This window comes from Lynx canadensis, chromosome D2 (assembly GCF_007474595.2).
Source record: "Lynx canadensis isolate LIC74 chromosome D2, mLynCan4.pri.v2, whole genome shotgun sequence".
Lineage (NCBI taxonomy): Eukaryota > Metazoa > Chordata > Mammalia > Carnivora > Felidae > Lynx > Lynx canadensis.
This window is the reverse complement of record NC_044313.2, coordinates 43,088,516-43,114,458: the sequence shown is the minus strand read 5'-3', so window position 1 is coordinate 43,114,458 and position 25,943 is coordinate 43,088,516. Positions and strand designations below refer to the sequence as shown.

The window sequence follows — 25,943 nt, the reverse complement described above, 5'->3', positions numbered from 1 at the left end:
CAAGCAATCATCCCCATCACCTCCTTGGGTGACACCTAAGGGCATATAAGTACCCCCACAGCCACAGATACAGAAATTGATGCAGTCACAAAAGTCCAGCAGACCTGATCTATTCATTCAGAGAGTGCAGAAACCAACTCCCAAACAGAACCACCTGTTCCTGTGGATTAACTTTAGAGGTACAACCAGAAACCCAAAGACAACGTTCCATGACACCAATGGGCTTTGTGGGCATCCCAAAGAATAACCAAGAAAAGGTATCCCTAGGCCCTTTCAACTCACCTTAGCATTTAAACCTTCAATTAAAAATCCTCAGAGAGGGGCGCCTAGGTGGTTCAGTCGGGTAAGCCTCCAACTTTGACACGGGTCATGATCTCAGTTAGTGGGTTCGAGCCCTGCGTCGGGCTCTGCACTGACAGTGCAAAGCTTGCTTGGGATTCTCTCTCTCTCCCTCTCTGTCTGCCCCTCCCCCCTTCTCAAAATGAATAAATAAACTTTAAAAACAATTCTCAGAGAGCACAGATCTTTATGGATTGTAGTAGGGAAAATGTGGTCTGGATCTGTGACCTCAGACTAGTTACTTAATCTTCCTGAGGCTCAACTTCATCACCGGCAAAATCCGAGACATAGATGGAGTACCTTACCCAAGTTTGCATTCGCTACAAAGGGTGGCCTCAGACAGTCTGCACCAGAGCCCAAGTGCTAAACCACCATCCACTGCTGCTAATTACACTATCCTCCCAGGGTTTCGTGAGATTTAATGAACATATCCAAGGGGCCCAACACTGAACAAGGCCAGGAAATGTGAGATCCCGGGAGGAACCAGAGGACCGGGGAGCCACAGGCAGAACAGGTGACATTCGCGGCAGCTGCACAGGTGGGGAGATGCACTGGGGCCACTCTTGGGGCTGCTCTTGTTCCAGTGGAGATATTTACACTGCAGGAGGCACCACGTCTGCTCGGGCTGAGCTGAGCCTCGAGCTGATTTGCACCTGGAATTGACTATTATTGATTCATTTCCATATGGCAGCTTCATGGGAGAATTAATTCAAGAAGCGCCCACCACCCATTTCTAAGAGCTTCTACTCTGCACCTGCTACCTAAGACGTGCAAGTAGAGATGCTAGAGCCATAGGAACCACCGCAGTCCTACTAGTGGTAGGGAACTAAGAAGAAGAGATCTGCCCACAGTCCACTGATTGGTGATGGTGGATCTGGGTGGAGACGAGGGTCTCCAGGCTTTTGCCCTGCCCTGTCCTGCCCATCTTTTGCAGGCCCAGGAGACAGATCCTCAAAGAGCACTGATGAGTGACACATACATGCTCAAAGTGACACATGGGACAAAGTGAATATTAGAGTGAGCATGTGTGGCCACACACACACACACACACACACACAAAAGGAAGCTGTGGCTGTCCCCCAACAGATACCTCAAGAAAATGTCAGTGGTGCCCTCAGGGCAGGAAGGTGTGCACAAAGGGGAGGGCGTGCAAAAGGGAATTTGATTTTTAGTTTGTACAGGTCAGTGTTTACCCCTTCACATATTCTCATTGCCGGAGAAACCTATTTACTTTGGGGAGCCACTGAGAGCCCTTGCTTTGGTGCTCTGGGTGAGGGGGGAGCTTGCAGCTGATGTCACCTTCCAGGCCCTTCATTTTTGCCTGCAAACTTCCCTGACTTTATCTGCCACAACCCCCAGACTCAGACATTTGATGCTTTACTCAGGCCCGTCTCCTCCCAGGGAGACCCCTCCTTGTCTCCATCCACCCAAATCCTCCCTGAGCATCAGGGTCCAGCGTGGGTTTCCTCGTGATCCAGCCCCAGGCTGGATCCACTATACCCTTAATAATCCTCTGCGTCACCATCTCGTCCCCACCTCGAAGCAGACAATAAATACTGGAGAGTGGGGCATGCGGTGTGGCACTAAACTGACTCCCCAAAATAAAAAGCCCTGATGTGTGTAGCACCTGCTGATCTCCATGGTGTGAATACTCACACATGGCCGATTTCTGCTACCAAAGTGCTGTCACTGAGAAGAGGCAGCCCAGTGGTCCTTGTAAGCCCATGCATAGGGTTCCAGGGGACCATGCAGACCTCCACCCCTCACTGCCCCTGTCCCAACACAGGTGGGGGTCCAAGCCTCACTGTGTCATGGCCACAGCCTGGCTTTATGGCCAGGGCCTCTGGTCACCACAGCTCCAAAGTGGACCCCCTGGGTGGAAAGCTCCCACAGCCCCTGTCCCAGTACTGGCTGTCCCTGGCACACCAGCCCTGTCCTGCAGGTCCACCTGGTACCCCATACTCACTTTGATCTCCCCCCACCACAACAAGCCAGGATAACTGGAAGTTCACAGAAGAATTTCACCTTGAGCTGCCCTGTGCCCTCCAGGGAAACCTTGTGCCGACGTGGAAGGAGGGAAATTTATTGATCTTCCTCAGTGACTGTTAGCAAGATTCATAGCCGTGGAATACATTCATCTGCACCTATGACTCTAATTACCACAGGCATCTGAGATGCATGTATGTGTGCATGCATGCTCATGTGTGTGTGTGTGTGTGTGTGTGTGTGTGTGTGTGTGTATGAGCCTCCAGATCTCTGGTCCTTTTACTTCTGTTACATCTAACCCATTTCATAAAATAAGCATTCGCTCAGTACCTCCTCCATGCTCCCAGCTCCCTTAGGGTGGTCCCTCTGGGAAGTCTCCGCTCCCACTCGGCAGTCCTGGCTCCAGGACCATCTCTCCCATTTGTCTCCTAGCCCTGGGTGTCCTGGTACCTTCCTACAGTTGTTAGTCTGGGATGCTTCCACATCACCCCTGCCAAAACGTGTCCGTGGCTCGCCATGTTAAACTCCCCCCTCTGAAGGACGCAGAGTGGGCTGGGTCTCCCTCACTGCACCCCGGCTAGTAGCCAGGACACGAGGAGTCTCAAGGAATAATGAGAACAGGCTGGAGAAAGGAGGTGAGGGACAGACCTTGAAGGTCATAGGACCACTTGAAGGGATCTGAACTCGACTCTTGAGGAGGAGGGGTGCCACTGTCAGGCTCTAAGCAGAGCGCTGAACTCAGGAAGGTGACTTTTGGTGGCAGGGTGAAGAATGAATGGATGTCTTCCGAAAGGTACAACATGTGAATCCACACCACACACACACACACACACACACACACACACACACGTGCGCGTGCGCACACACACGCACACAGGCTCCCAAGAGACCACACTCTTCTCCAATACCCTCAGAAAACTAAGCGGACAAAGGTGGAAACAACCCAAATGCCTACTGACAGAAGAATGGCCAAACAAAATGTGGTCTGTACACACCATGGAACATTATTCGGCCTTAAAAACGAAGGAAATTCCCACACATACTATGACATGAAGGAACCTTGAAGACATGGGGCTGTAAAATAAGCCAATCACAGGTAGATAAATGCTGTGTGATCCCACCTGTGAGGTACCTAGAGCAGTCAAATTCACAGGGACAGAAAGGGGGTGGCTGCCAGGCACTAGGGGGCACTAGTGTTCACTGGGGACACAAGTTCTGGTTTTACAAGGTGAAGAGTTCTGGAGATGGATGGTGGTGATGGCTGCTCAACGCTGGGAATGTACTAAATGCCACTGAGCTACACAGTTGAAAATTACTCCAATGGTAATTTTTATATTGTATATGCTTTACCACAATAAAAAAAAAAGGCAAAAAAAGCAAAGTGGGAAGTTCCCAGTGTTGAGAGATGATGCAAAGATCTTGGGAGAAGGGGAAGCCTTTGATTATGACTTGTCACCCAAAGACTCTTGCCCCCATCGGAGGTGAACTAGGAACAAGGACCTTTCCTGCCACAGTGCCCCTGGGGGACTCTGGGAGATGGGAGAAGTCCCTTCTAGTCCAGACCAGCTCTGACTGGTGGACAGCTCCTAATTCCTGAACCACCTTTCCTGACCAGAGGCCCTGCTCCTGGGGCAACTTAGAGTGGACTGGACTCCTCGACTCACATCAGCCTTGCCCCCAGGCCCATCCACTGCTCCTCCTGAGAGCTTGGGGTCCCTCCTCTACACGCTCATGTCAGCCTGAACTCATCAGCACCAGACAGGCGTGATCCCTTCAAAGCAAGACACAGGGACCACCCCCCCGCCACTGCCCGCCCTTACCGAGCGACCCAAATTCCCAAATCGTTTCTCACAAGAGCTGCGGCTGACCTCAGAGGGCCCCTGCTCCATTTCATCTGGTTCTCTGATTTTGGATTTTGGCCCTGAACTTCTGCCTAATCACATTTCTCCTCAGTAACATCGCAGCCAAGAATTTATCTTCCTCCAAGCCATCAAAAAGCCGGGGACCAGGACAAGGTCTGTTCTCCTCCAAAACACTTCTCTCCCTGTGTGCCTTATTTTGGTACCTGGCAGCTCACCACCATCCTTCTAGATTCCTAATTAGAAAACAGAGTCCCTTGGAACTCGGCAACCCTGCTTTCTAGCAATACATCCCACAGAAATACGCAGACACGTGCACGACGCTGTACGTTCCACACAGAGCCGCCTGCAAGTGCACAGTAACTAGAAACCACCTAAATGAGGAAACGGATCAATAAAGCCCACAGTCCACCCTGAGGAATGCTGGGTGGCAGGTGACGAGAGCAAGCGAGAGCCAAGTGGGCAGGCACGGAGTGAGAAGCTCCAAAGCACCCCAAGCGGAAAGCTCGACACAAAACAATACATGAAGCGTGGTCCTGCTTCTGCTTTTGAAAAGAGCCACGTGCATGAATGCGAACGTCTGCACGTATGTGTGACGTGACCGGGAAAGTCCTCTAATTACCTCTCAAGAGGAGAGCAGGTATGTGGGAGAGGGAGAAGAGGGAGCGTGGAGGGCGTATAGTTTTCCTTGATGCCCATGTCGTTTGCGTTTTTTCAACAAGAACAGATTAATTCCCTGTGTTACTTACAGAATTAAAAGTATCTTCAAGGAAAAGAAAGCAGAGTGGTCTACCTTTCCATGTTTCCTCACCACCCTTAGGATACACAGCCCCTCAGCCACCTGGTTGGGCACTCCATGTCAGTCCTTGATCCCAGAGACTAGACTCCAGCCAGGCATAAACCTAGGCCAGCCCAGAACATCTCTATTTTCTCTCAGTCTGGGCCCCACCTGCCCTCCACCCCGCCCAGGCCTCCTCACTCCACCAGGACTCAACTCAGCTCCAGCAGGCCTCCCCAGGCTCTGCCAGGCGGGCAGAGCTCACCCCCTACGGCTCAGATGGCCCTCATCGCTCGACCTCCATCACAAGCCTTGTCCCCGCTCATGGCAGTTACCCTTGGGGCCAAGGAGGCAAAGGCCGCACCCGCCTCACTCACCTCCAGCTCTCCACACAGCACCTGGGCCTCACACAGCACCTGGAGTTCAATGGGCATCTGTCCGATGGAGCCAGACTGACTGGGTACAGGAGGCCCCGCTCTGGACAACCAAGAACACCAGAACAGGCATCCACAGATTCCATGACCTCTTTCAAAGCCAGCCTGCAGGAAGCTCCCATAGGGCAGTCCGGCCCCTGCCCTCTGGGGCTCTCCTGGTCCTGCAAAATGGGACCTGCTAGGGACCCACCAGACCATGAGAGGGCTATACTCTGAACAGTCAGCGAACGGGACTCGACTGAGAAACAGCCAAACAAAGCCCACCTCTGCACATGCTTTAAAGTGAGCCAGGGCACCAGGGTGGCTCAGTCAGTTAAGCCTCCAACTCTTGGTTTCAGCGCAGGTCATGATCTCATGATTTGTGAGTTTGAGCCCTGCATCAGGCTTCATGCTGACAGCGTGGAGCCTGCTTAGGACTCTCTCTCTCACCCTGTCTCTCTGCCCCTCCCCCACTCACTCTGCCTGTCTCTCTCCCAAAATAAGTAAATAAAAACTAAAAAAATAAATAAATAAAGTGAGCCAGAGCTACCGCCCATCTGTCCTCGGTCCCTATGGCAGAGATCCGGTTGCTCTGGGGGAATCCTTTGAAGTGCTGCAGAAGCCTGGTCCCTCTGAGGAGCCAGCCACCCGGCTTCTTTCTTCCGGAAGACTCAGAGCTCTGCAAGCCTCCCTTCCTTGCTGCCAAGAGAAGGTGGTTGCGGGGGTCCCTGCCACCCTCCCAGCCAGCACAACCACAGTGGCCCTGTCTTAATTTTCTAACTGCCACTTTCTTAACCTCAGCATCTGTGAGCCTCATTAGAAGCCTCTGCAAACCCTCTCCGGATGTGCACAGGAAAGAAACAAACAAACAAGCCAACAGGCAGACAAGGCAACCCAAAACAATTAAACCAAAAAATTAAAAGACAGCATGCCAGGCCGACGTGAGGAGGTAGGTAAGGACAGCAGGCAAGTCCTCACAGGCACGACATCAGGCCACTTGGAAGATGACTTCCAGCAAGGAATTGGATAAACAGAAACCCACAGGGAAAGCAGTGTGTCAGGTGTGACCCTAGCTTCTGGTTCTGAGTGGGCTTGTCACCACTCCCAGAGCCTCCAGTGAGGTGGACAGCTGCCACCAAAATCAAAACTCCCAGTCTTCTTCTTACAATGGAGAATGGCCATACAATGCAATTTTGTGCAATTTCGTGCAATTTCAGCTTTTTCACGTTCCAGGATGAGGCGACCAAGGAGGTCAGGCTTCCGTTCTCAAGCATTGCCGCTGGGCAGGAGAGTTCCCACAGGAGGGCAGGCCTCTGTGTCACAGCACACATCTCACATCAGAAGAGGGGAAAGCCGACCACGGACACGAGTCGCCCCTGGCCAGGCCACCTGAGTCTGCATGTCCCAGCCCCACCCACCCTTCCCACGGATGCCTCACTTCCCAGCACTCGGTCACGTAAACTGTCGGCCCCCCCAAACCTCCCTCCTGTTGAACATGCCATTTCACATCCTGATTGTTCCTGGGATTTCCTTGCCCCCTCCTCTGCCCGAAACCCTCCTTGCTCCCAGCTATAATTCAAACTCCACCATCTCCCTGGGCAGTTTGTTCAGCACTAGGCTCAGAGGCCAATAAGCTGGTGCTGTCCTGGGTACTGAAGAGGAACAGGAACAGTGAAAAGTGGCCTGGGGTCACCGGGAGCTCCATCCTTCAGACCCAGCATTTCATTTCGACTTCCCCAGAACCCCTGAGGTAGGCATCTTTATTATCCCCATTACCGAAGGGAGAAAACTAAAGATGAAAAAGATTTGTCCACGTGCCCAGAAATAAGTCTGAAGAAGGCTGAGGCAGGAATGACACCCAAGTCCTCCAGCAGGCTCCCCACAAAACCAAGGCAGACACTACAGCCTTCATCGTGATATGAACATTTGTTCCTCCTGGGAAACTGTGGAGAGAACTTTCAGGTGAACTGAGCCTGTTTGAACTCTCGTCGGGCCCTGGCCTCCAGATACACAGAATCTCCCTACACACCTGCCAAAGGAGAAAAATATAGGCAGAAATTCAGTGGGCTGAACACACTGGTTCACTGCTGGGACTGGAGGAGGGCAAGTCTTTGGCTTTGTACATCTTTGGACTCCATAGAAATTATGTATCACTGTTGTAACTGGAAATTTTAGACAGACTTCCAGTTATGGAATGAGTAAATCAGGAGATGAAAGGTACAGCACAAGGAATATAATTTGTAATAACGTTATACCTTGACAGAATGCTGCTACATTTGTGGTGAACACAGCATAACATACAGCCTTGTCCAATCACACTATGGTGTACCTGAAACTAATGTAACATTGTGAGTCAACTATACTTCAATTTAAAAAAATCTCAAATAGGGACACCTGGCTGGCTCAGTCGGTTAAGTGTCTGACTCTTGATTTCAGCTCAGATTATAATCTCACGGTTTGTGAGTTCGAGCCCCACATGGGGCTCTGGGCTGACAGTGTGGAGCCTGCTTGGGATTCTCTCTCTGCCTCTCTGTCTTCCCCTCCCCTGCTCGCTCACTCTCTCTCTCTCAAAAATAAATAAATAAAATAAACCTTAAAAAATCTTTTAAAAAATCTCAAATGGGGTGCCTGGGTGGCTCAGTTGGTTGGCATCTGACTTCAGCTCAGGTCATGATCTCACCGTTCATGAGTTCGAGCCCCACGTCGGGCTCTGTGCTGACAGCTCGGAGCCTGGAGCTTGCTTCAGATTCTGTCTCCCTCTCTCTGTCCCTCCCCACCCCTCTCTCTCTCTCTCTCTCTCTTCTCTCTCAGTAATAAATAAACATTAAATTTTTTTTAATCTCAAATAAACAAATGCTTCCTAGAAGAATAAATGGGCAATGAAATGTCCCAAAATACAGATTCCTTCATTCACTCACTCGTCAAATATTTAATGAGCACCTACTATGTTCCAGCTGCTGTTCTAAATGCTGGCTATGCAGCATCATTCAGCAAAACAGACCAAATCCCTGCCTGTACGGAACTCACATTCTAGTTGGGGTAAGACACACATCAAAAAATAAATAAATGGCAGTGGATTTAATGAAAACAAATAAGGCAGGAAGGGAAAAGGGGTGCCAAGAGGAAAAAGTTCATCTTCAAAAGAGTTAGTGAGGGAGGGCAGATGGGATTAAAGCCAGGCCCTGAAGGTGAGGAAACAGCCTGAAGATATCTAACTTCTTGGTGGGAAGAGTGTCCCAGCAGAGGAAACAGCCAGCACAAAGGTTCTGAGGCCAGACTGCACCTGGTATGTTCACATAGCAGCAAGGACTAGAGGGGAATAGATAGGATTGGGGGGAAAGGGGCCATGACAGTGGGCAGGACATGAAGGCAGGGCAGTGGCTGTTACTCCCATACAAAATGGAAAGCTCCAGTGGCCACAGCGGAAGTTTGGGTTAACATCCGAGGTTCCCACAAGACACTTTACACCTTCACACCTTCGGGTGCCCCAGCACCTTCCTGCCTCCTGAGACTCCCAAGGGGAAGGATGTTCCAAAAACTGTTTCAGAGATCCTGTCTGGATGCAAGCCAAGCCAGTGCCACCAGCCACCCTCCCACAGAACCCTGCTGTAGCCTCCAGCCAGCCAGGTCAGCGCTGAGCACCAGGCAAGAGAAACCCACTTCCCAGGCCTCAGCTGAGATCCCCTTGCAAAAGGCAAAGGAAAACTTTTAAAGCATAAGGTCCCAACCCCACTACTGTGTGCCAAGCACATGCTAAAGGCCAGGTTCCACCACCAGCCTAGGAGGGAAGTGCTGTGATACGCATCTTACAGACCAGGAAAACCAAGGCTTCAAAGGGTACACGGCTCCCCCAGGATGCAGTAAACAGTGCAGCAGGGACTTGAACCTAGTTCTTTCTGACACTACAGCCTGTGTTCACAACACCCCAATGAGAAGGCTTCTCTGTCCAGTGACCAGATGTCAGAGCTCTCATCCTGGCTGGAGACAGCTTTGGCCTGAGTGCCAGCCACGGTTGCCAAAGGGCTTCCCTGTCTCCCCTTGCCCCTCCCCTGCCATCCACACCTCCCAGTCCCACTCCCTCTCTCCTGGCCAGCCACACTGACACTCTAGGTCCCTAAGAACCCTCTTTAGGAACAGAAAGGCAGCTACAGGGAGGTTGCACATGGGCCCCAGGCACAGGGCCTGTGGCCACCCAACCAGTGCTGAAGTGACTGGGGCCAAGGACAGGTGACCTACAATTTTCTTTCTTCAAAACATATGTTGCTATATCTAGCAATATTCTACCCCTTCATTGGGCTGGTAGTTACTCTGGTGCATACATTTGTCAAACCCATCAAATATCACACACCTAAGGAGTATATTTTATTGCATGTCAGTTACACCTCAATATAGTTCATTACAAAAAATGAAGGCGCTCTCATGACATTGCTGGGTCCTGTTAGGAAACAGCCATGCTTTCCCTGACAGAACGGTAGGAGGTGATTTAACTGAGGCCTTGAAGAGGACACGGTATTTCATTTCACCGAGGGGCGGGGGACAGATCCAATCTGAGCCAATGGTCTTCCCAGACGTTGGGGCCACATCACATGGTACTCTTCCTGGAATTCTGGCATTTAACAACAAAACCTACTTCCTCTTGTGTGCTGGGGTCAATGGGATCAAAGCAATCAGGACCAGCAGGAGAAGGTTGACAATGGGGCCATATCTGTCTTCCAAGGGGACTTTCTGGCATGGTGTAGAAGAGGAAAGCACAGAAGGTCTGGCCAAGTTCTTGCTATGGCGGCTACTGTGGCCTCCAGCTGCACAAGGGGGCATATGTGGGGGCCAGTGCAGGCTTGTCTTCCCGTTCTTTATCCATGCCTGTATCAGGCCTTTCCTCCCATCCCCAGATGCACTCTGGAATCTGGCAGAGGGCTGAGGGAACTTCAGACTTAATGAACTTTAATCTTCTAGGGAATGCTACAATTAACATGCCCTGAAGTATAGTTGCTTTGTAATTAGATGGAAGAACAAAACCCAAAACACTCGTCCTGGTAAAGTTATTGTCGAACTTCTTGGTAGGTTTCCTAGCAATTAAACTCACTTACTCATTTCATCTAGAAAAAGCATTTATTACTTCAATTTAAACTAATGCCATAATGATACAATGTGTGTTATTAATGAGATCCTCAGTTGTCTGGCCTGCTTTGCCAGGGGCCAGAAAGAAGACGCTGTTGGTGCAGAGCATTAAAACAGCATTTGGTCTGGGGCGTCTGGGTGGCTCAGTCAGTTAAGCATTGGAGTCTTGATTTCCGCTCAGGTCATGATCTCACAGTTTTTCAGATCCAGCCCCACACTGGGCTGTGTGCTGACAGTGCAGAGCCTGCTTGGGATTCTCTCTCTCCCTCTCTCTCTCCCTCCTCCAACTCTCTCTCAAAATAAATAAATAAACTTTTTTTAAAAAATAGCATTTAGCCCAAATGATTCTTTCTTCTGGGGAGTTTCACTTCAAGAAGACTCAGGGGTAAGGTCCAATGGCTGATGGATGTTTGCTATGAGAACCAGTCAGGCTGTCCGGCTGAGGAGGTGTGATGGCTCACCAGAGCCACCTGTGACCATGTAGTGAATGTCCCCTGCAGGTGAGACACCTGACCCCCAAACTCTGTCTCCCTATGTACCAAGAACACAACCAAGATGTGGTTCAGGCCTCAGAACAAGCCACAGCAGAGATTCACCAGCTCAGAGGCCAAGAGAAAAGAAGCAGCAATGGGGCCCCGCACTGGCCACAATTCCTGAGTAAATAAGTCTGACCAAGCACTTAAGCATGTGCCAGGCGCTGGTCTGAGCCCTTTGCATGTATTAACGAAATTAATCCCCACACTGACCCTATAAGCAGGGATCGTTATTTTATCCCCACTTTATAAACAAAGACTATGGCACGACTTGGGGGATATGCCCAGTGTCACAGCTATAGAAGCAGAACTGGGATTCAACCCCAGCAGACTGTTCTTGAGCCCATGCCCCTAACCGCTACACTCAAGGTAATCCTGAGCCAGAGTGGAGGGGCAAACAGCTGGACCTCTCATGGCAACCCTCTGCAGAGGCCCTGTGGCCACACCCAGTCCTCCGATGGAAGAGCGCCAAGTACCTCCACTCCTGGTTCCCACACACAGTTTGCTATTATCACACAGACCACCTGCTTTGTGCCACAAACTCCGCTGAGTGCTTGCTCTCATAGCCTATGAATTCCCATCCCACTCCAGAGGTGAGGAAACTGAAGCTCCGAGAAGGTCTCCATGGGCAGTAAGAAGGAGGGAGGGGTGGCAAGCCACATTTTTTTTCTGTTTACTTATTTTTTGTACTTGGTACAAAACTCAAAAGGTATTTTTTTTAGTGCTGTGAAAAACAGATCTCCCGTGCCTGTCCCAAGTCATTGTGTTTCTCTCTCTAAAACAACATTTCACCACACGGATGGTGTGTGTACTCAAATACGTGTACACAAGCTTGCTTTTACGAGCAACCCTCCACACCTTTGTTCTCACTTTGCTATTGTCAGCTAACAGCATCACGTGTTCGAACTCTTGCCTCACAGTACATAAAGAACTAGTATTCAACTATATATATATATATATATATCCTAATAGATTAACCAATTTGCTGAAGATGAGCATTTAGGTTGTTGGCAATTTCTGCTGTTACCAACAATGCTACAATAAATCTTTGTGTGTTAAGAAGAGAGTCTACCTGCAGTGTTTGCCATGCGGACCCAGAGGCGGCGAGCACAGCCGTGATACCCAGCTTTGGGAATCAGACGTGGCCAGCCCCCTGTTCCTCAGCCGTATGACCTAGAGTGAGCCTCTTTACTTCTCTGAGCCTCAGTTTCCCCGTAAAACAGGAATGGTGCGAACCCCCTGGAAGTGTTGCCATGAAATGATGTAAGCTGGCGCTGTTAAAGTGCCTGCATCGTGCTTGGCGCAGAGCGAGGGCTGGAGAGACAGGAGCTGTTACTCACTGACACCTAAGTCAGCTGGGGCATTCAGGTCCTGCCTGCAGCTTGGACTCCAGGCCTGGGGCTTGTCCTCAGTCTAATCACAGTTCCTCTCTATGCGTTACTTCCTTCTCTTTCATGAGCAGCCAGTGAGTCTGGACACAAGAGCTGAAGGACTGGGGCCATCCAGAGATGAAGACCCCCATGTCCTCTATCTGCCCTCAGGCCTCTGAATGGGCATGAAAAACAGGCCCAACGACACCACCCGAGGTAGCAAGGTACAGCTCCCAGGGATTTCTGGGGGTCCTAAGCTCACTGTGAGCCTCTAAGGCCTGCCTGGACTATAGTCCAGCCTCACCCCTGGCCACTAACCACAATCCAGGCATATGATCTGTCTCTTCTTCACTGCTTCCAGGCCTTCCAGTGTGCTCTTCCCTCTTCCTGGGACACTCTTCCTACTCTCCTCCCTTTTGCTCCCAAGCCCTTTGTTTACCCAACTCCTAATAGTCCTCAAGTCGTTGCTTACATGTCACCTCCTGCAGGAAGCTCTCCTTAACCACCTTGCCACAGGCTGTGCAATCACCACCAAGAACAAGATTGGCCCTGGGCCATGGCAGGGTCATGGAGGAATGTCAGGCCACGGCTTCAGGGAAAGAGGCAGTCTAGCATCAGGAGCCACATGTGTCTTATGCTGGGACCTAACTGTGGGTACCCAGCCAGGAGGGCAACATCTGTCCTCAGTGCAGAGAGTGAGTTTTTGGAAGGAGAATATGACATTTGGGCAGGGTAGGACTCCTTAAGTGAGAAGAAAAAGAGCTAACTGTATAAAAGGTGAATAAATCTAACAACAATATAATATAGAACTTCTGTGCATTAAGACAACTAACTGACAGAAGTTATCTCCCATACTTAAAAAAGAAAAGTCTCAGTGTTTTGCAATGGGCAAAAATTTTAAATGGTAAACAGGCATTTCATAGAAAACAAAAATAGTTCATAAAGATAGGAAAAAATGCTCAATTTCATCTGTTATCAAGAAAATGTAAATTTAAATCATACTAAGATACCATGTCACATGAAAATCTTAAAAGTAAAAAGAATACCAGGTGTCGGTGAGGTGGGGAGCTTTGAGAATTCTGGAACGTTGCAGACAGCAGTGTAAACAGGTAGAGATGCTTTGCAAAACAATGTAAAATAACCTAATAAATTGAAACATGCCTGGATAAAACACTCCAGCAATTCTGCTCCTCAGGATGGACTTTCAAAAAACTCTTTCACAAACTAGTGCAGCCACTCTAGAAAACAGTATGGAGGTTCCTCAAAAAGTTAAAAATGGAACTACCCTACGATGCTATAATCACACTACTGAGTATTTACCCAAAGAAAACAAAAACACTAATTCAGAGGGCTACAAGCACCCCAATGTTAAAGCAGCATTAATTACAATAGCCTAGATATGGAAGCAGCCCAAGTGTCCACTGACTGATAAACGGATAAAGAAAATCTGCTATATTATACAATGGAATACTACTCAGCCATAAAAAAGAATGAAATCTTGCCATTTGCAATGACATAGAAGGAGTTACAGAGTATTATGCTAAGTGAAACAAGTAAGTCAGAGAAAGACAAATACCACACGATTTCACTCTTATGTGGAATTTGAGAAACAAAACAAATGAGCAAACGGAGGAAAAAAGAGAGAGACAAACCAAGAAATAGACTCTTAACTGTACAGAATGAACTGATGGGTTATCAGAGGGGAGGTGGGTAGACAGATGGGTTAAATAGGTGATGGGGATTAAGGAGTGCATTTGTTGTGATGAGCACTGGCTGATTAAAATAAAAACTTTTAAAAAAAGAAATATTGAGAATATTTAAAAGTTTAAACTTTAAGAAATAAATTAAAATGTGAATAAGTAAAAAAAAAAAAAAAGCCTCTTGCACAAACATCAAAAGTACAAGAATGTTCTAATTAGCATTATATGTAATAGCAAAAACCTGGAAATAACTCAAATGCCCATAACAATAAAATGGATAATAAATCAGATGATACTATGCAACCATAGAAAATGTCTGAATACACCTGAATCAGATGAATGGCTCTCAAAACCTAATTTTGAGTGAAAAAGGCAGTCACAAAAGTGTATAGAAGTGCTATTCCATATATTCAAAGTTCACAAACAGGCCAAACCTAAGCAATATGTATTTCAGGATCCATACCTGTATGATAAACTATCAAGAAAAGCAGGGAACTGGCTAGCACACTATCAGGTTAGTGGTTATGTCCTCTCAGTAAAGGAGGACATGATAGGAAAGGGACGCACATGGTTCCTTTACATTTTTTAAACTGATATGGATTCATGGGAGTTTATTTATTATCATTCTTGTAACTTGGCATATACATTGTTACCATGTGTGACTTTTAGTTGTTTTTAATAATTTAAAAACTAGCACAAGGGGTGCCTGGGCGGCTCAGTCGGTTGAGGGTCTGACTCTTGATTTCGGTTCAGTTCATGATATCGCAGTCTGTGAGATCGAGCCCCGTGTTGGGCTCTGAGCTGACAGCACAGAACCTGCTTGAGATTCTCTCTTTCCTCTCTCTTTCTCTGCCCCTTCCCGGATCATACTTGCACGTGCTCGCTCGCTCGCTCGCTCTCTCTCTCTCAAAATAAATAAATAACCTTTATGTATGTATATATATACATAAATACATAAGAGCACAAATAGACAGTGGGCACTCAGGCAGATCCTGACCCACCCCCAGCCTGCAGGCTGGTCCAGGGGCCAAGAGCAAGCTGCTGCACACTGGAGACGCTATAGAGAAAAGAGCTCTGGTGTCCCGACTTCACATCCCAGCCCTGTGTAGCTTTAGCCAACTTCCTCTGTTTCTTTATCTGTGAAGAGTTCTTAGCAAAATCATTGTCCGTGGTGGGGACATGGTGAATATTTGTTGAATGAATGAGTCAAGACATCCAAGATTCCATCGTAACTACCACCCTCATCCAAATGTATTCCTGAGGGGGAAATTGTGGCTACAGCTTCTAGCACCCACCTCCCCACACACACAAATGAATATCCCAGAATTTGAAGTGGCACATCAGAAAGTTCTCTGTTCTGTTCGATCCAAACTTTTGGTATTTTAATGTTACAGATTTTCTCTCCCAAATGTCAGCTTCTCTTCTATTTTTCCTTTCGCTGTCACAACAAGCATACAAGTATTTTCAATGGAATTTTACCAAATGGCACATCTTACATTTTGTAAACTATATACATGCACACTCCTCTTCTCGCCCCTCTGCCAAGTTCTGTCTCAGGGCCCAGTGATTTTGCTTCTTTGACCCTCATCTCCTGACTCAAATGCCCAGTCCTAAGGTTCCACCCAGAGCAGGTTATTCCTGGGCTTAAAGGAAGGCCAGGGGGCAAATGAGGAAGCATCAGGCCTCCTTAAGCAACAGGGGGAGCTTCTGTGTGACATTCACTAAAGCCCTGAGCACACCAGCCTAGGAATGCCAAGTCCATTCCAAATCACTCTTCCTTCCTTCTTGGCATCAACTTGCCCGGCTGGGGACAGGAAAAGGAAGCTGGAGCCTAGCAAACCCCAGATTACAGAAATAGGATGGTGGCCTTGGCTAAGGGCGTGGGCAATTAAGGTCAAAAAGAACCTCTCTGGGCGTCATGTTCTTTATCTGTAAAACACAACAATAATCCCACCTCAGGAGAGTTATTGAATGGCATAAATATATATATGTAATATGCATTTAATATACATAAAGATACTTGCAGATTCAGCATTTTAAAAAAAAGTTGCCATATCCCCAAACCACTTCTGTTGACTTTGGAAGGAATAAAAACAGTCTTTACACTCAATTTGCTTTTTAATTGGCTTCATCTGCAGCTAGTGCCTGCCAGTGGTGGGGTGGAGGAGGGGACCTAAAGAGCTCTGGAGGGCACCATTGTCTTGGGCATATCAGCAGTGTAAGCCCACCTACTACTCTCAGACAGGCCAATGCCAGCCATGCTGAGGAAAACACTCCACAGCCCGCACTCATGGGCTGGAGATACCGCATCAAACAGCACATGGGTTGGAAAACAGGCAGAGACTAGACTGTTGCATGAGCAGCACAGCCAGGACAAGCAGTGGAAGTCAAAAGGTGGTTACAGTTACAGAGAATATTTTGGAGACAGAAAACCTGGCCTCAGAGGCTGTCAAATCAGCGGACCCGACGTCCAAGGTCCACAAAGGTAGGAGGTGTTGCACAGAATCCAGTAAAAGAGCTTTTGGTCTCCAGAAAGCCTAAAGCCAAACAGATCAGCACCCAGGACAGCGACAATCAAATGTATGGCCTCACTGAGACATCGCATTCACCCCCACCATCCAGATCAGAATCAGCAAACATAGCAGGTTGCCGCCAGTCCCTCCCCTGCACCATGCAAACCTCATGGAGCAGTCATGGCATTTTCTATGGTGAGCCCACATACAGCCTCAGAATCCTTCTGAATCCTTCCCAATACAGCATTCAAGGCTCAACCAGTTGCTGGTCTATTAGAGGAAAGCTATTGGTTTACCCTATCTTCATGGAATCACTGACAAAGGCCAGTCTGGTTGAAAACTAACTTCAAACCTCACCAAAGGTAGCAAAAGTATCCAAGTCAGAAAAGAGGCACATCTTTAGGCTTGATTGGAGGTGTTTGGGTAGGAGGGGAGAGGTGAGGGGCAGGGAAGTGTGTTTGCAGAAATGAAACATTCCTAGCCCACCTCCCCCACTTCAGAGGTCAGACTACCTGGTGCCTTGTCTTTCTTCCCATTTTTTTCCTTTGTCTTCTGTGAAAATTGCTTGAAAATCCATGTCCTCATAAATTAGATGCTTCATTCACACACTGATAATTTCTTGGGGCCAACTCTGTGCCAGGCATGGTACTAAGCAGCAGGGACACAGTAGTGAATAGCACCTGGCCTGCTCCCCCGGAGCTTACAGCCTGGTGTGAGAGTCAGTGTCCATCAACAATTAACCCTCAATAGTTTGTCAGGACAAGCTAATAGCAGGCCAAGAGAGTGAGATGTGTACCTCACACATGTAACCAAGGAGCCAGCTCCATAGGAAAGAGAGGAGCCTTCAGACAGGTAGGGATCAGGGCCCCTTTCTTTGGAAGTTCCCACCTCCCAGGCCTTGGGGAAAACCAAGGCTTGAAAAGTTCCTGTAGGCTACAGCACAAAGGGAACAAAGATGTTGGAATAAGGGGGGCTAGGGGGCTTGCAGACCCTACCCCACAGCATCCTCCAGCCCTGGCGGTGTCCACACCTCCCAACAGCCCAGCCTCAGAGCAAACTGGATGCCTGGGTTGAAACATCAGTATGAAGCATTCTCAGGGAAGGCTGAGCCTCTGAGAGACACCCTGTGGGCTCCGGGGGGCTATGCCATGACCTCCAATGCCCTCCACCACCACCACCCAGGGCCAGAGATTGAATGCAGGTGGGAGGGAGAGGTCAGGCCTTGGACACAGTCTAGTTCAAGTGCTTGAAGCCTTGAGTCACCCTTGTCTCCATCACCCACCTCATTCACTTCAGCACAGTGACTGTTTGCTCTTCTAATTCCTCCTGGAAGACTCTAAACAGCATTTGCTCAAGAGTCGGGGACAACATTCCAGTCTTAGAGAAGCAGAAGTATTTAGGCAAATGCAAACATATGCTGTTTTCTCTTCTTAGTTACATTCTTGGCAAAGGAATTATTCACCAAGAGACAAATCAGGACTTTCGAGGGCCCATCATTCCAACCTGGCCCCAGCGATGGGACTGCCTGACCCTTACCAGTCCCCAGACCCTTTAAAGACATGTCATTAATTGGAGTGGCAGCAGCTATAAAAGGGTGACACCAGGGATCCCTGTGAGGGAACTACTCTATGCCTGACCCTAGTGGTTCACCTAGTGGTTGATAAACTTGCATAGAAGTGAATACAGACACCCAAGTGCCTATAAACTGGAGACAGGATGAAAAAGGTCTCTGGATTGCATCAATGTCAAATGCTGCTTATGATATGATATTGAGTTATGCAACATGTTGCCCATGGGGAAACTGGGTGAAGGGTGACATGGGATCTCTCTGTATTATTTCTCATAATTGCATGTGAATCTCAGTTATCTCAAAATTAAGTCCGGTTTTTTTAAAAAAACACATAATGCAGAAACCGTTTCATCTTGGGATTAGGACTGGCCTGTTTCACAGAGGCAGCCATAGAAAACCTAAAACTATTCTCCAAAGCCCATTTTTGTGCTTTTTAACAAAGGTATGATTTTTTTTTTTCATATGGGAGGTCTTCAAAAAGCCACATTTCAGCGACATCACACTGACCTTACCTGGCCCCATGACCCTTTGGGTGCCCCTCCCCTGACCTATTGCCCCAGCCTATGACTCTGAAACTCAGGGCAGACCATGGTAGAGGGAGGCAAGGGGCTGGGAGGGCCAGGGTGACTGTCCAGTGTGAAGGACAGTCTTTGAAGAGGAGTCTTCTGGGAGGACCGTGCTGGTGGCCTCCGCCTCTACCTACATGCAGCCCTTCGGATCCCTGCCAGCAGTTTATTAATATTTTATTGAAAACTCTAAGATGATTCAAACTTCAGCTGTCATGATAAGGTGTCGTTGCTAGGCACATTCGTGCTTGTCTACAGATCTGTTTTTTGCAGCTCTTCCCCCACTGGTAAAGCTCAAGGTTAGGCCCTAACACCCCGAGACCCATACCGCTCAGACCCCCAACCACCATGTGCACCCAGCCCCACTCTGAAGCACTCAGCCACCAGCCAATGGCCTGGCTCACGGGTCTCCCAATGCCCAACGTGCCTCCCAGGGCCACAGAGTAACCCCTGCCCACCACTCACCATACTCGCTGTCGTAGAACATGACAAACTTCTGCCAGCGCAGCTCTGTCACCAGCCTGAGCATGACGTCATTGAGGCGCACGGGCGGTCTGGAGGCCAGCGTTGTAGGCCTCAACCGTCAGGGCTGGGGTTCAGGGTGGCAGGCAGTGCGCGGAGACCCCCCTGGGTTGCGCTGGACAAAGAGGTGTGGGATATGCATCGCATCTGTGAGTGACTGCAGGGCGTTGGCAAGAGCGCACGCCAGTGGACGTGACAAGGCCAAAATCCCCTGGGTCATGAGGTCACAGGCTAGAAAGAGGAGGGAAGAGAGAGGGATGGGTTCAGCACGGGGACAATGCTGCAACTGGCTTCGATCCACATGGGCCCATGCCTAGCAGGCTCATGCCGGGGCCCCAAGAAATGCTGCCTGCCTCCAGAGACAGAACTACCCCGGGCCAGGCCAGGAGCTCTCACATGCAGAGTCCCACTGATGCCTTTCAGGGATCCTGCCACCCAGATGTTCTTACACCCATTCCAGCAGATGAGGAAATGGAGGCTGGGTGAGGCAAAATCATTTGCTCAAAGGTTACTCAAAGAGGGATGGTAGGACGAGATCCAACGCACATCTGCTTGAAACACCCATCAGGGTTGCTAAATTAGCCATCCTGTTTCCCACCTGGGATGTGAGCCTTTTAAGAGCCACGAACTCATTTTGTGGATCTGTGTGCCTCCAGGCCAAGACACAAGCCGAGAATATACCGTGTGCGCTATGATTGTTGGGCTAGACCGAACCGATTGAGGCTGAAGGGAATAGATTACATCAGAAAGTCAGGGATGAGACACTTACCCCAGAGGACTCAGGTTTCAGGCAAAAAAAAAAAAAAAAAAAAAAAAAAGACCAGCACTCCTAGGTCTTCCTGGCCAAGTCCACTTAATTTATATCATAAAATACTGGGTCAAACCCCAGATGAAGCAGTCAGTTCCAGAAGCCCAAGCTTATTCAAAAGCCAGTTGATAATAACAAAGGAAGATGCACGAGCAGGCTAGGTGGAGGAGGAGAGGGAGGGAGGGAGCCGCCAGCAGCCTGTTCTTGGGCTGAGCCCCTCGCAGCCCATCTTTTGAAGTCATCCAGTATCCGTGTAGGGGTGCCCTTTTAGCCACAGACTTACGTCTTTGGGGGACATCAGACCAATTAATAGAAACATGCACCGCCCAACACTGCAACCCACTGCTCTGGTTTTGAAGCAAACATTTATTAATAATGCTTATGTGATGGAGGGCATGTGGGAGAGCAGATGCAGCTTCAAAACACAGCCTGGGAATGTCCAGCAGGCCATCTGCCGCAGACAGCAGACTTTTGAGCAACTTTGACAATGTGGTTCTTTCGGTTGAGAGCCTTTGGGTTATGTAAACGTCTCAGACAAGGCTGAGAGGAGACGAGGAGCAGAGGAAACAACCCCAAGGAGAAGGCAGTGGGGGGCCTGGGAAGGTGAGGGAGGAGGGGAGGGCCCTCCACACCCTCCAAACCCCAAAGGCCGGCTGCTCCCCACGCAAGGGCGCTCACTGGGCACATTCAGAGCATCAGCAGGACGGTGACTCAAATGCCCACAGTGCTCCCTGCTGGACCCTCAACCCGCACACACAATGCAGGGGGCAGGGGCAGGGGTGGTGAATATGAGATCCTCTGATGTCTCTTGGAGGCACACAGCCATCCAAATGCTCTGACCAACTCCCATGCAAGCGTCACATGGCAGTTCTCTCCCAAACAAAAATCCAATTGCATCATGCTCCTGTTTAAGGCCTTCATTGGCTCCCAAGAGCTTTGGGGACAGAGTCTTGTAGGCTTCCCAATGCCTGTAGCTTCCTGCTCTTCACATGCCCCTGCCCACTATGCCCAGGCCAACCAGCCCCGTTTGAGCCCCTGGAACCCTCCACATTTTCTGTTCCCTCTTGCAACTTTCAACTTGAGTGAATACTCAAGACTCAGACTCTATATCCCCAGACTGGCCAGCAACCCCCTGTCTTGAGCTCCCCCTACACCCACACTTTCCCTATCAGGGCATGATGCATGGCTTGTGTAATTCTCTGTCTCTCCTAGGACCACACACTCCAGGGAGCCATGTGATGTGCCTGTTCTGTTCATCATCCTTCCCTAGACACACACCGTGTCCAGCACATGGCAGTCGGCAAAGACTGGTGCAAGAATGCAGTAAGCCTGGACATTTTCATGCCCTCTGGTCAATAATTCCACTTTAGGCACCTATCAAAATTATGGGAGTGGCTCTGGATCCCAAAACATTCATAGGATACTTATCCATGCTGTTGAAATATTGCTCACAATCTAAAAGATGCAGATAGATGAGTGGTTATGAAAAACACTCCATTTGTTGAAAGCATATGTAGCCTTTAAAATTATTGATGAAGATACTAAGGTAACATGGGAAAGTGCTTGTCATAAAAAAGTTATGTGAAAATAATACAAAATTGTATGTCTTTTGTTACATCGATTAAATAAAACTCAACACACATGAAAGACCAGAAGAAAATATTGCAAAATGCTAAAAGTGCATTTTACAAGAGGCCTGAACTGATTTTCCTTCTTTTCCATATTTTGCCAAAATTTCGAGTCATAAACAGATCATTCTTTTAGAAAAGAAAAATAATCTTCCAATAATGGGTAAGTTGTGAAGCTATATAGGAGGAGGGACTATTTTCTGAGAATTTTCCCTGTGCCAAATACTGTTGAGTGTGTGTGTGTGTGTGTGTGTGTGTGTGTGTGTGTGTGTTGAGTACTTTATGTATGTGTCATTGTGTCCATTTTCCAGATAACAAGTTGTGAGGCCACACAACCAATAAGAGAGAGTGCTGAACTGAAATGCCATCCAATCTAAAAAACACTTCTGAGAGGCAGCTAAGTGACAACAGCAGGGCACGAAATTATACACACCCCAGAACTGTAACTAGATAAAAAGCTTGCTTATGGAAAAGGCAGGAGGAAAACACCAAAAGGCAAGAAAAGAACAAGGTGTGGTGATGCTGAATGGATTTCTCTTTATTCTCCGGTACATACTTTCTTCAATGCCAATACACTGAATTTCTAACTCTAAGAAGTAATCATACAAAATAAACTGGACATCACAAGGATGGAAAGCTCTCCAGACACCCAGCCCAGGACACCCACAAGAGTGCTCCTGGCTGCCATCACTCACTCCCGGCCCTCCACTGCCCACCCCATCCAACTCCCTCCCAGGTCATCACCTGACTTCTGATGGCAAACCCTGTGCCCATTCCATATACACCGGTTCCGAAGTCACTGAACCTCTCTGAACCTCAGTTTCCCCATCTGGGCAGGCATCCCACCGTCACTGCAGACTGCTTCCTTCCCCTCTGTGTGTTTCATACATATACTCAGCGCCCCCTACTGTGTGCAAACCCCTGCACTGGGCACTGGGGGAGCAAAGGGCACCAGCCCCAATTCTGAGAAGCTTGGATCCACCAAGAAGGCAGACCCCATGATTCAGCCTGTGGGGAAGGAGAGATGAAGCTCCTTGGGACCCAGAGAAGGGTGACCTCAGGGTCTCAGAGAAAGAGGATTTAAACCAGCTGAGATGAAGGAAAACAGCCTGACAGAGGGATGCAGCATGACAAAGACACAGGGGCCAGGCAGCAAGAACATGCTTAGGGAACAATTCCCTGACTGGTCACTTTGCCCCAGTCCTGCTGGTAGCCAGGGACACCAACTTCTTGGCTGGGCCTGGGCTCACCAGGGCAGCAGAAGAAGCCCTAGAATCTTACTAACCAAGGTTCTGGTTTGGGCTCCTCCGGTCACATGGGGTGAGAGCTCCAGTGATCCCGTCTGTCCTATGACGTGGCCAGTGCTGTGCCTGGCACGTCCTACCCTGAGAGTCCCAGGTCTGGAGAAGCCTGGATCAGCAGGATGCTGGCATTTCAGGGAACACTGGCAGGATTGTGATTGTGAGACTGTCCCGGAATGCTGACGGAGCTCATGGGTCCTTTGTGAGCCTCCATTTTCTAAATGAGGATAAGAATCTCTACCCAGCAGAGCTAGGGGAACATGGACTTAGGACATGGACAGCAAGTGCCAACCCTTGCTGTGTACAGGAAAGAGGTTAAATAGAAGCCAGTTTCCTGCCACTCTTCTTGGGCATCCCCATCTCCCCCATCAACGTCCCCACCCAAGTCATGCCCAGGATCCCAAGAAACAGTAGTTAAGACAGAGAGCGCCCTCACTCCTGCTGCTGACAGCCCTCGCCGTAGAGGTGGGCACCACTGCCCCACCCCTCGTACAGCCACCTGCAGCATCATGCAAACTCCTCAAGCCGCCAGCCTCGGAAACTGGGTGGATAATTAAGGCTGGAAGCTTCCCCCAGGCACTAATGGAGAGGCCCGATGCAAGTCAATTTCCAATCCGTTGTGAATGGCCTGCTAATTGGGGCACTGTTGAAATGATGGTTATTTAGAGGCTCCTAACATAAAAATAATATGATCAAAATACATCAGATCAAAGCCAAATCAGCTATTAGCTTAATCAAGGTTGTGTGCTCATTCCGGGACAGGACATACCCCCAGTGCAGAGAGAGATGCTGAACCCCAGTGACAGGGTCCCCTGGCCTGAGTCTGAGTCTGGGCCCTGCCACAAACATGCTGTGGGACCTTGGGCAAAGTGCCGGCCCTCTCTGGGCCTCTGTGTTTTCTCTGTCATGTAACAATGATCGCGCCCACTTCACAGGGGTGTTGTGCTCATTCCGTGAAAGGTCTTGGTATGTGAAGAGCCATTCGCACCGCCTGGCACGCAGTAGGGATGCAGAAGTCACCACTGTTATTACCTCTCCTGCTTAGACGTGTTTCCGCAGCTCACTACAAGATAAGAGCCTTTGTTATAATTCTTTGCCTCCAATATCATGTGGTCATAAAGCTGATCTCTCTCTTGATTGCAACAATGCATGCTTGATGGCTTGATAAGGACACCCTGAGAGTGGCTCATCAGCTGGGAAAGTAAGAAGCAGAGCTGAATGTGATGATCAGCTTCGAGCCCCCTCCCCAAGCCTGGTGGCCTAGGAGAGCAGAGGGTCTCTGCAAAGATCTATGCACTGCCCAACAGCGTCCCAGGAATCGGGAGAAAGAGGGTGCTCAGAGCTCAAGCTTGGGCCCAAATGAAGAGGACCCATGGGCTCCGCCAGCATTCTGGGACAGCCTCACAATCAAGTTCCTGCCAGTGTCCCCTGAGATGCCAGCATCCTGCTGATCCAGGCTTCTCCAGACATAGGACTCTGAGGGTAGGTCGTGGCAGGCACAGCACCGGCTACATCACAGGACAGACAGGATCTCTAGAAACTCTCACCCCCGTGTGAGCTTTCTGATCTCCTGGGGAGAACACTGCAGCACAGAGAGGGCTGGCCGGTCAGCCAGGGCCACCTAGCCAGAGAGCACAGAGCAAAGAGATCATCAGAAGCAGACCACCAGGAGCCTCTAGAGCCAGTCCCAGAAGAGACAGTGGCTAGCAGGGGACAGAGCCCAGGATTCTGTACTTCCCTGGACAGAAATGCCTAGGACAGCTCCACACTCAGGGCAGGCCCCAGGGGAGGAGCTGGCCGGCAGGCACAAGGCCTCTCTCTCTCTCTGCTGACAGCAAACCCGTACCGTATCAAGTCATTCGGTGCCTGCAGGTGGACACTGTTGAGAAGAGAAGTATCCCCAGACATTGAGGTCACTCCAGGTACTACCCCGTTTCATGTCCAGTCTTCTCCATCCCCATCAGGATTCCTGGAAAATTCTCAGGCTAAAATTGGTTGGGAGAAGCAATACCCCAGAAGCCTTGGGCTAGAAGAGACAATTTGTGGTGCCACCACTCAGAAATGATGGCCACAGCTGTCCCAGGCCTCCCCTCCACCAGGTGCCCCTGGCATATCCACACTGCTCCTCCCGAAAGACCAGATGTGGCCCGGCATAAGTGAGATCCACCCACGTGGGCCTCTCAACCTCACATGCCAACTGGCCTCTGGCTAGCCCCTTCAAGAATCACGAGACTCTTCCAGATGGACAAGGCAAGAGAGAGGGCACTCCACCTGGGTAGGAGCAGAGGTGCCCGGGGAAGCCTGCCAAGGCTCTGCTCATCTCAGCAGGCAGCAGATGGGAGAGCCAGGCTCTGGGCAGCCCAGGGCTTCGCCCTACCCTACAGAAGGAACGGTCTCTCTCTCGGGTGGGGGTCCAGCAGGCCAGCCCCAGGAGCTCTAGCACCTCTGCCTGCCCCGTAAGTGGGGCTCCCAGTGACAGCTCGTTATCGTAATCATCTTAACAGCCATGAGCACTCACCCTCCCCTGAGCCACCCTCATTATTGGTGCCCTTCCTTTCCTCCTTTAAGCTGGCACTGCTTTATTAATATTTGAATTCTAATGGCTAATGCTTTAAATTAAGGTAGCATTTATAAATACTTTATAGTCAATGAATAATTGACCAAATTTAGTATTGTCATAACTCATAGTAAATTATTGATCTATGAAGAATAAATATTTTTTCATGTTTTATTAAGACACTTAAAAGGTAAACAATACCATCAAATGGTGGGGGGGAAATGGGTGACAGTACCAGACAAAGGCAGGTGCTAGAGCTCTGGTCCCTATAGTACATCGACCCTCCCTAGCCACTTACCATCAAAGGGCACCCCCACAAAGGGGAGAGTCACCAGGGTCTTTACCCTCCTCCCTCTTGCGTATCCTGTCCTACAGACCTGCT

At 49.3% G+C, this 25,943-nt stretch overlaps 1 protein-coding gene across 1 annotated transcript in view; it reads right to left on the bottom strand.

Moving 5' to 3' along the window:
- The window catches only part of LOC116738381 (glutamate receptor ionotropic, delta-1-like), a 226,952-nt gene that overhangs the window by 51,373 nt on the left and 149,636 nt on the right, over nt 1-25,943 (bottom strand). The window contains exon 3 of the mRNA XM_032595263.1: nt 19,211-19,498. Coding sequence (XP_032451154.1) covers nt 19,329-19,498 — 170 coding nt within the window. The 3' untranslated portion in view covers nt 19,211-19,328. The remainder of the gene's footprint in view (nt 1-19,210; nt 19,499-25,943) is intronic.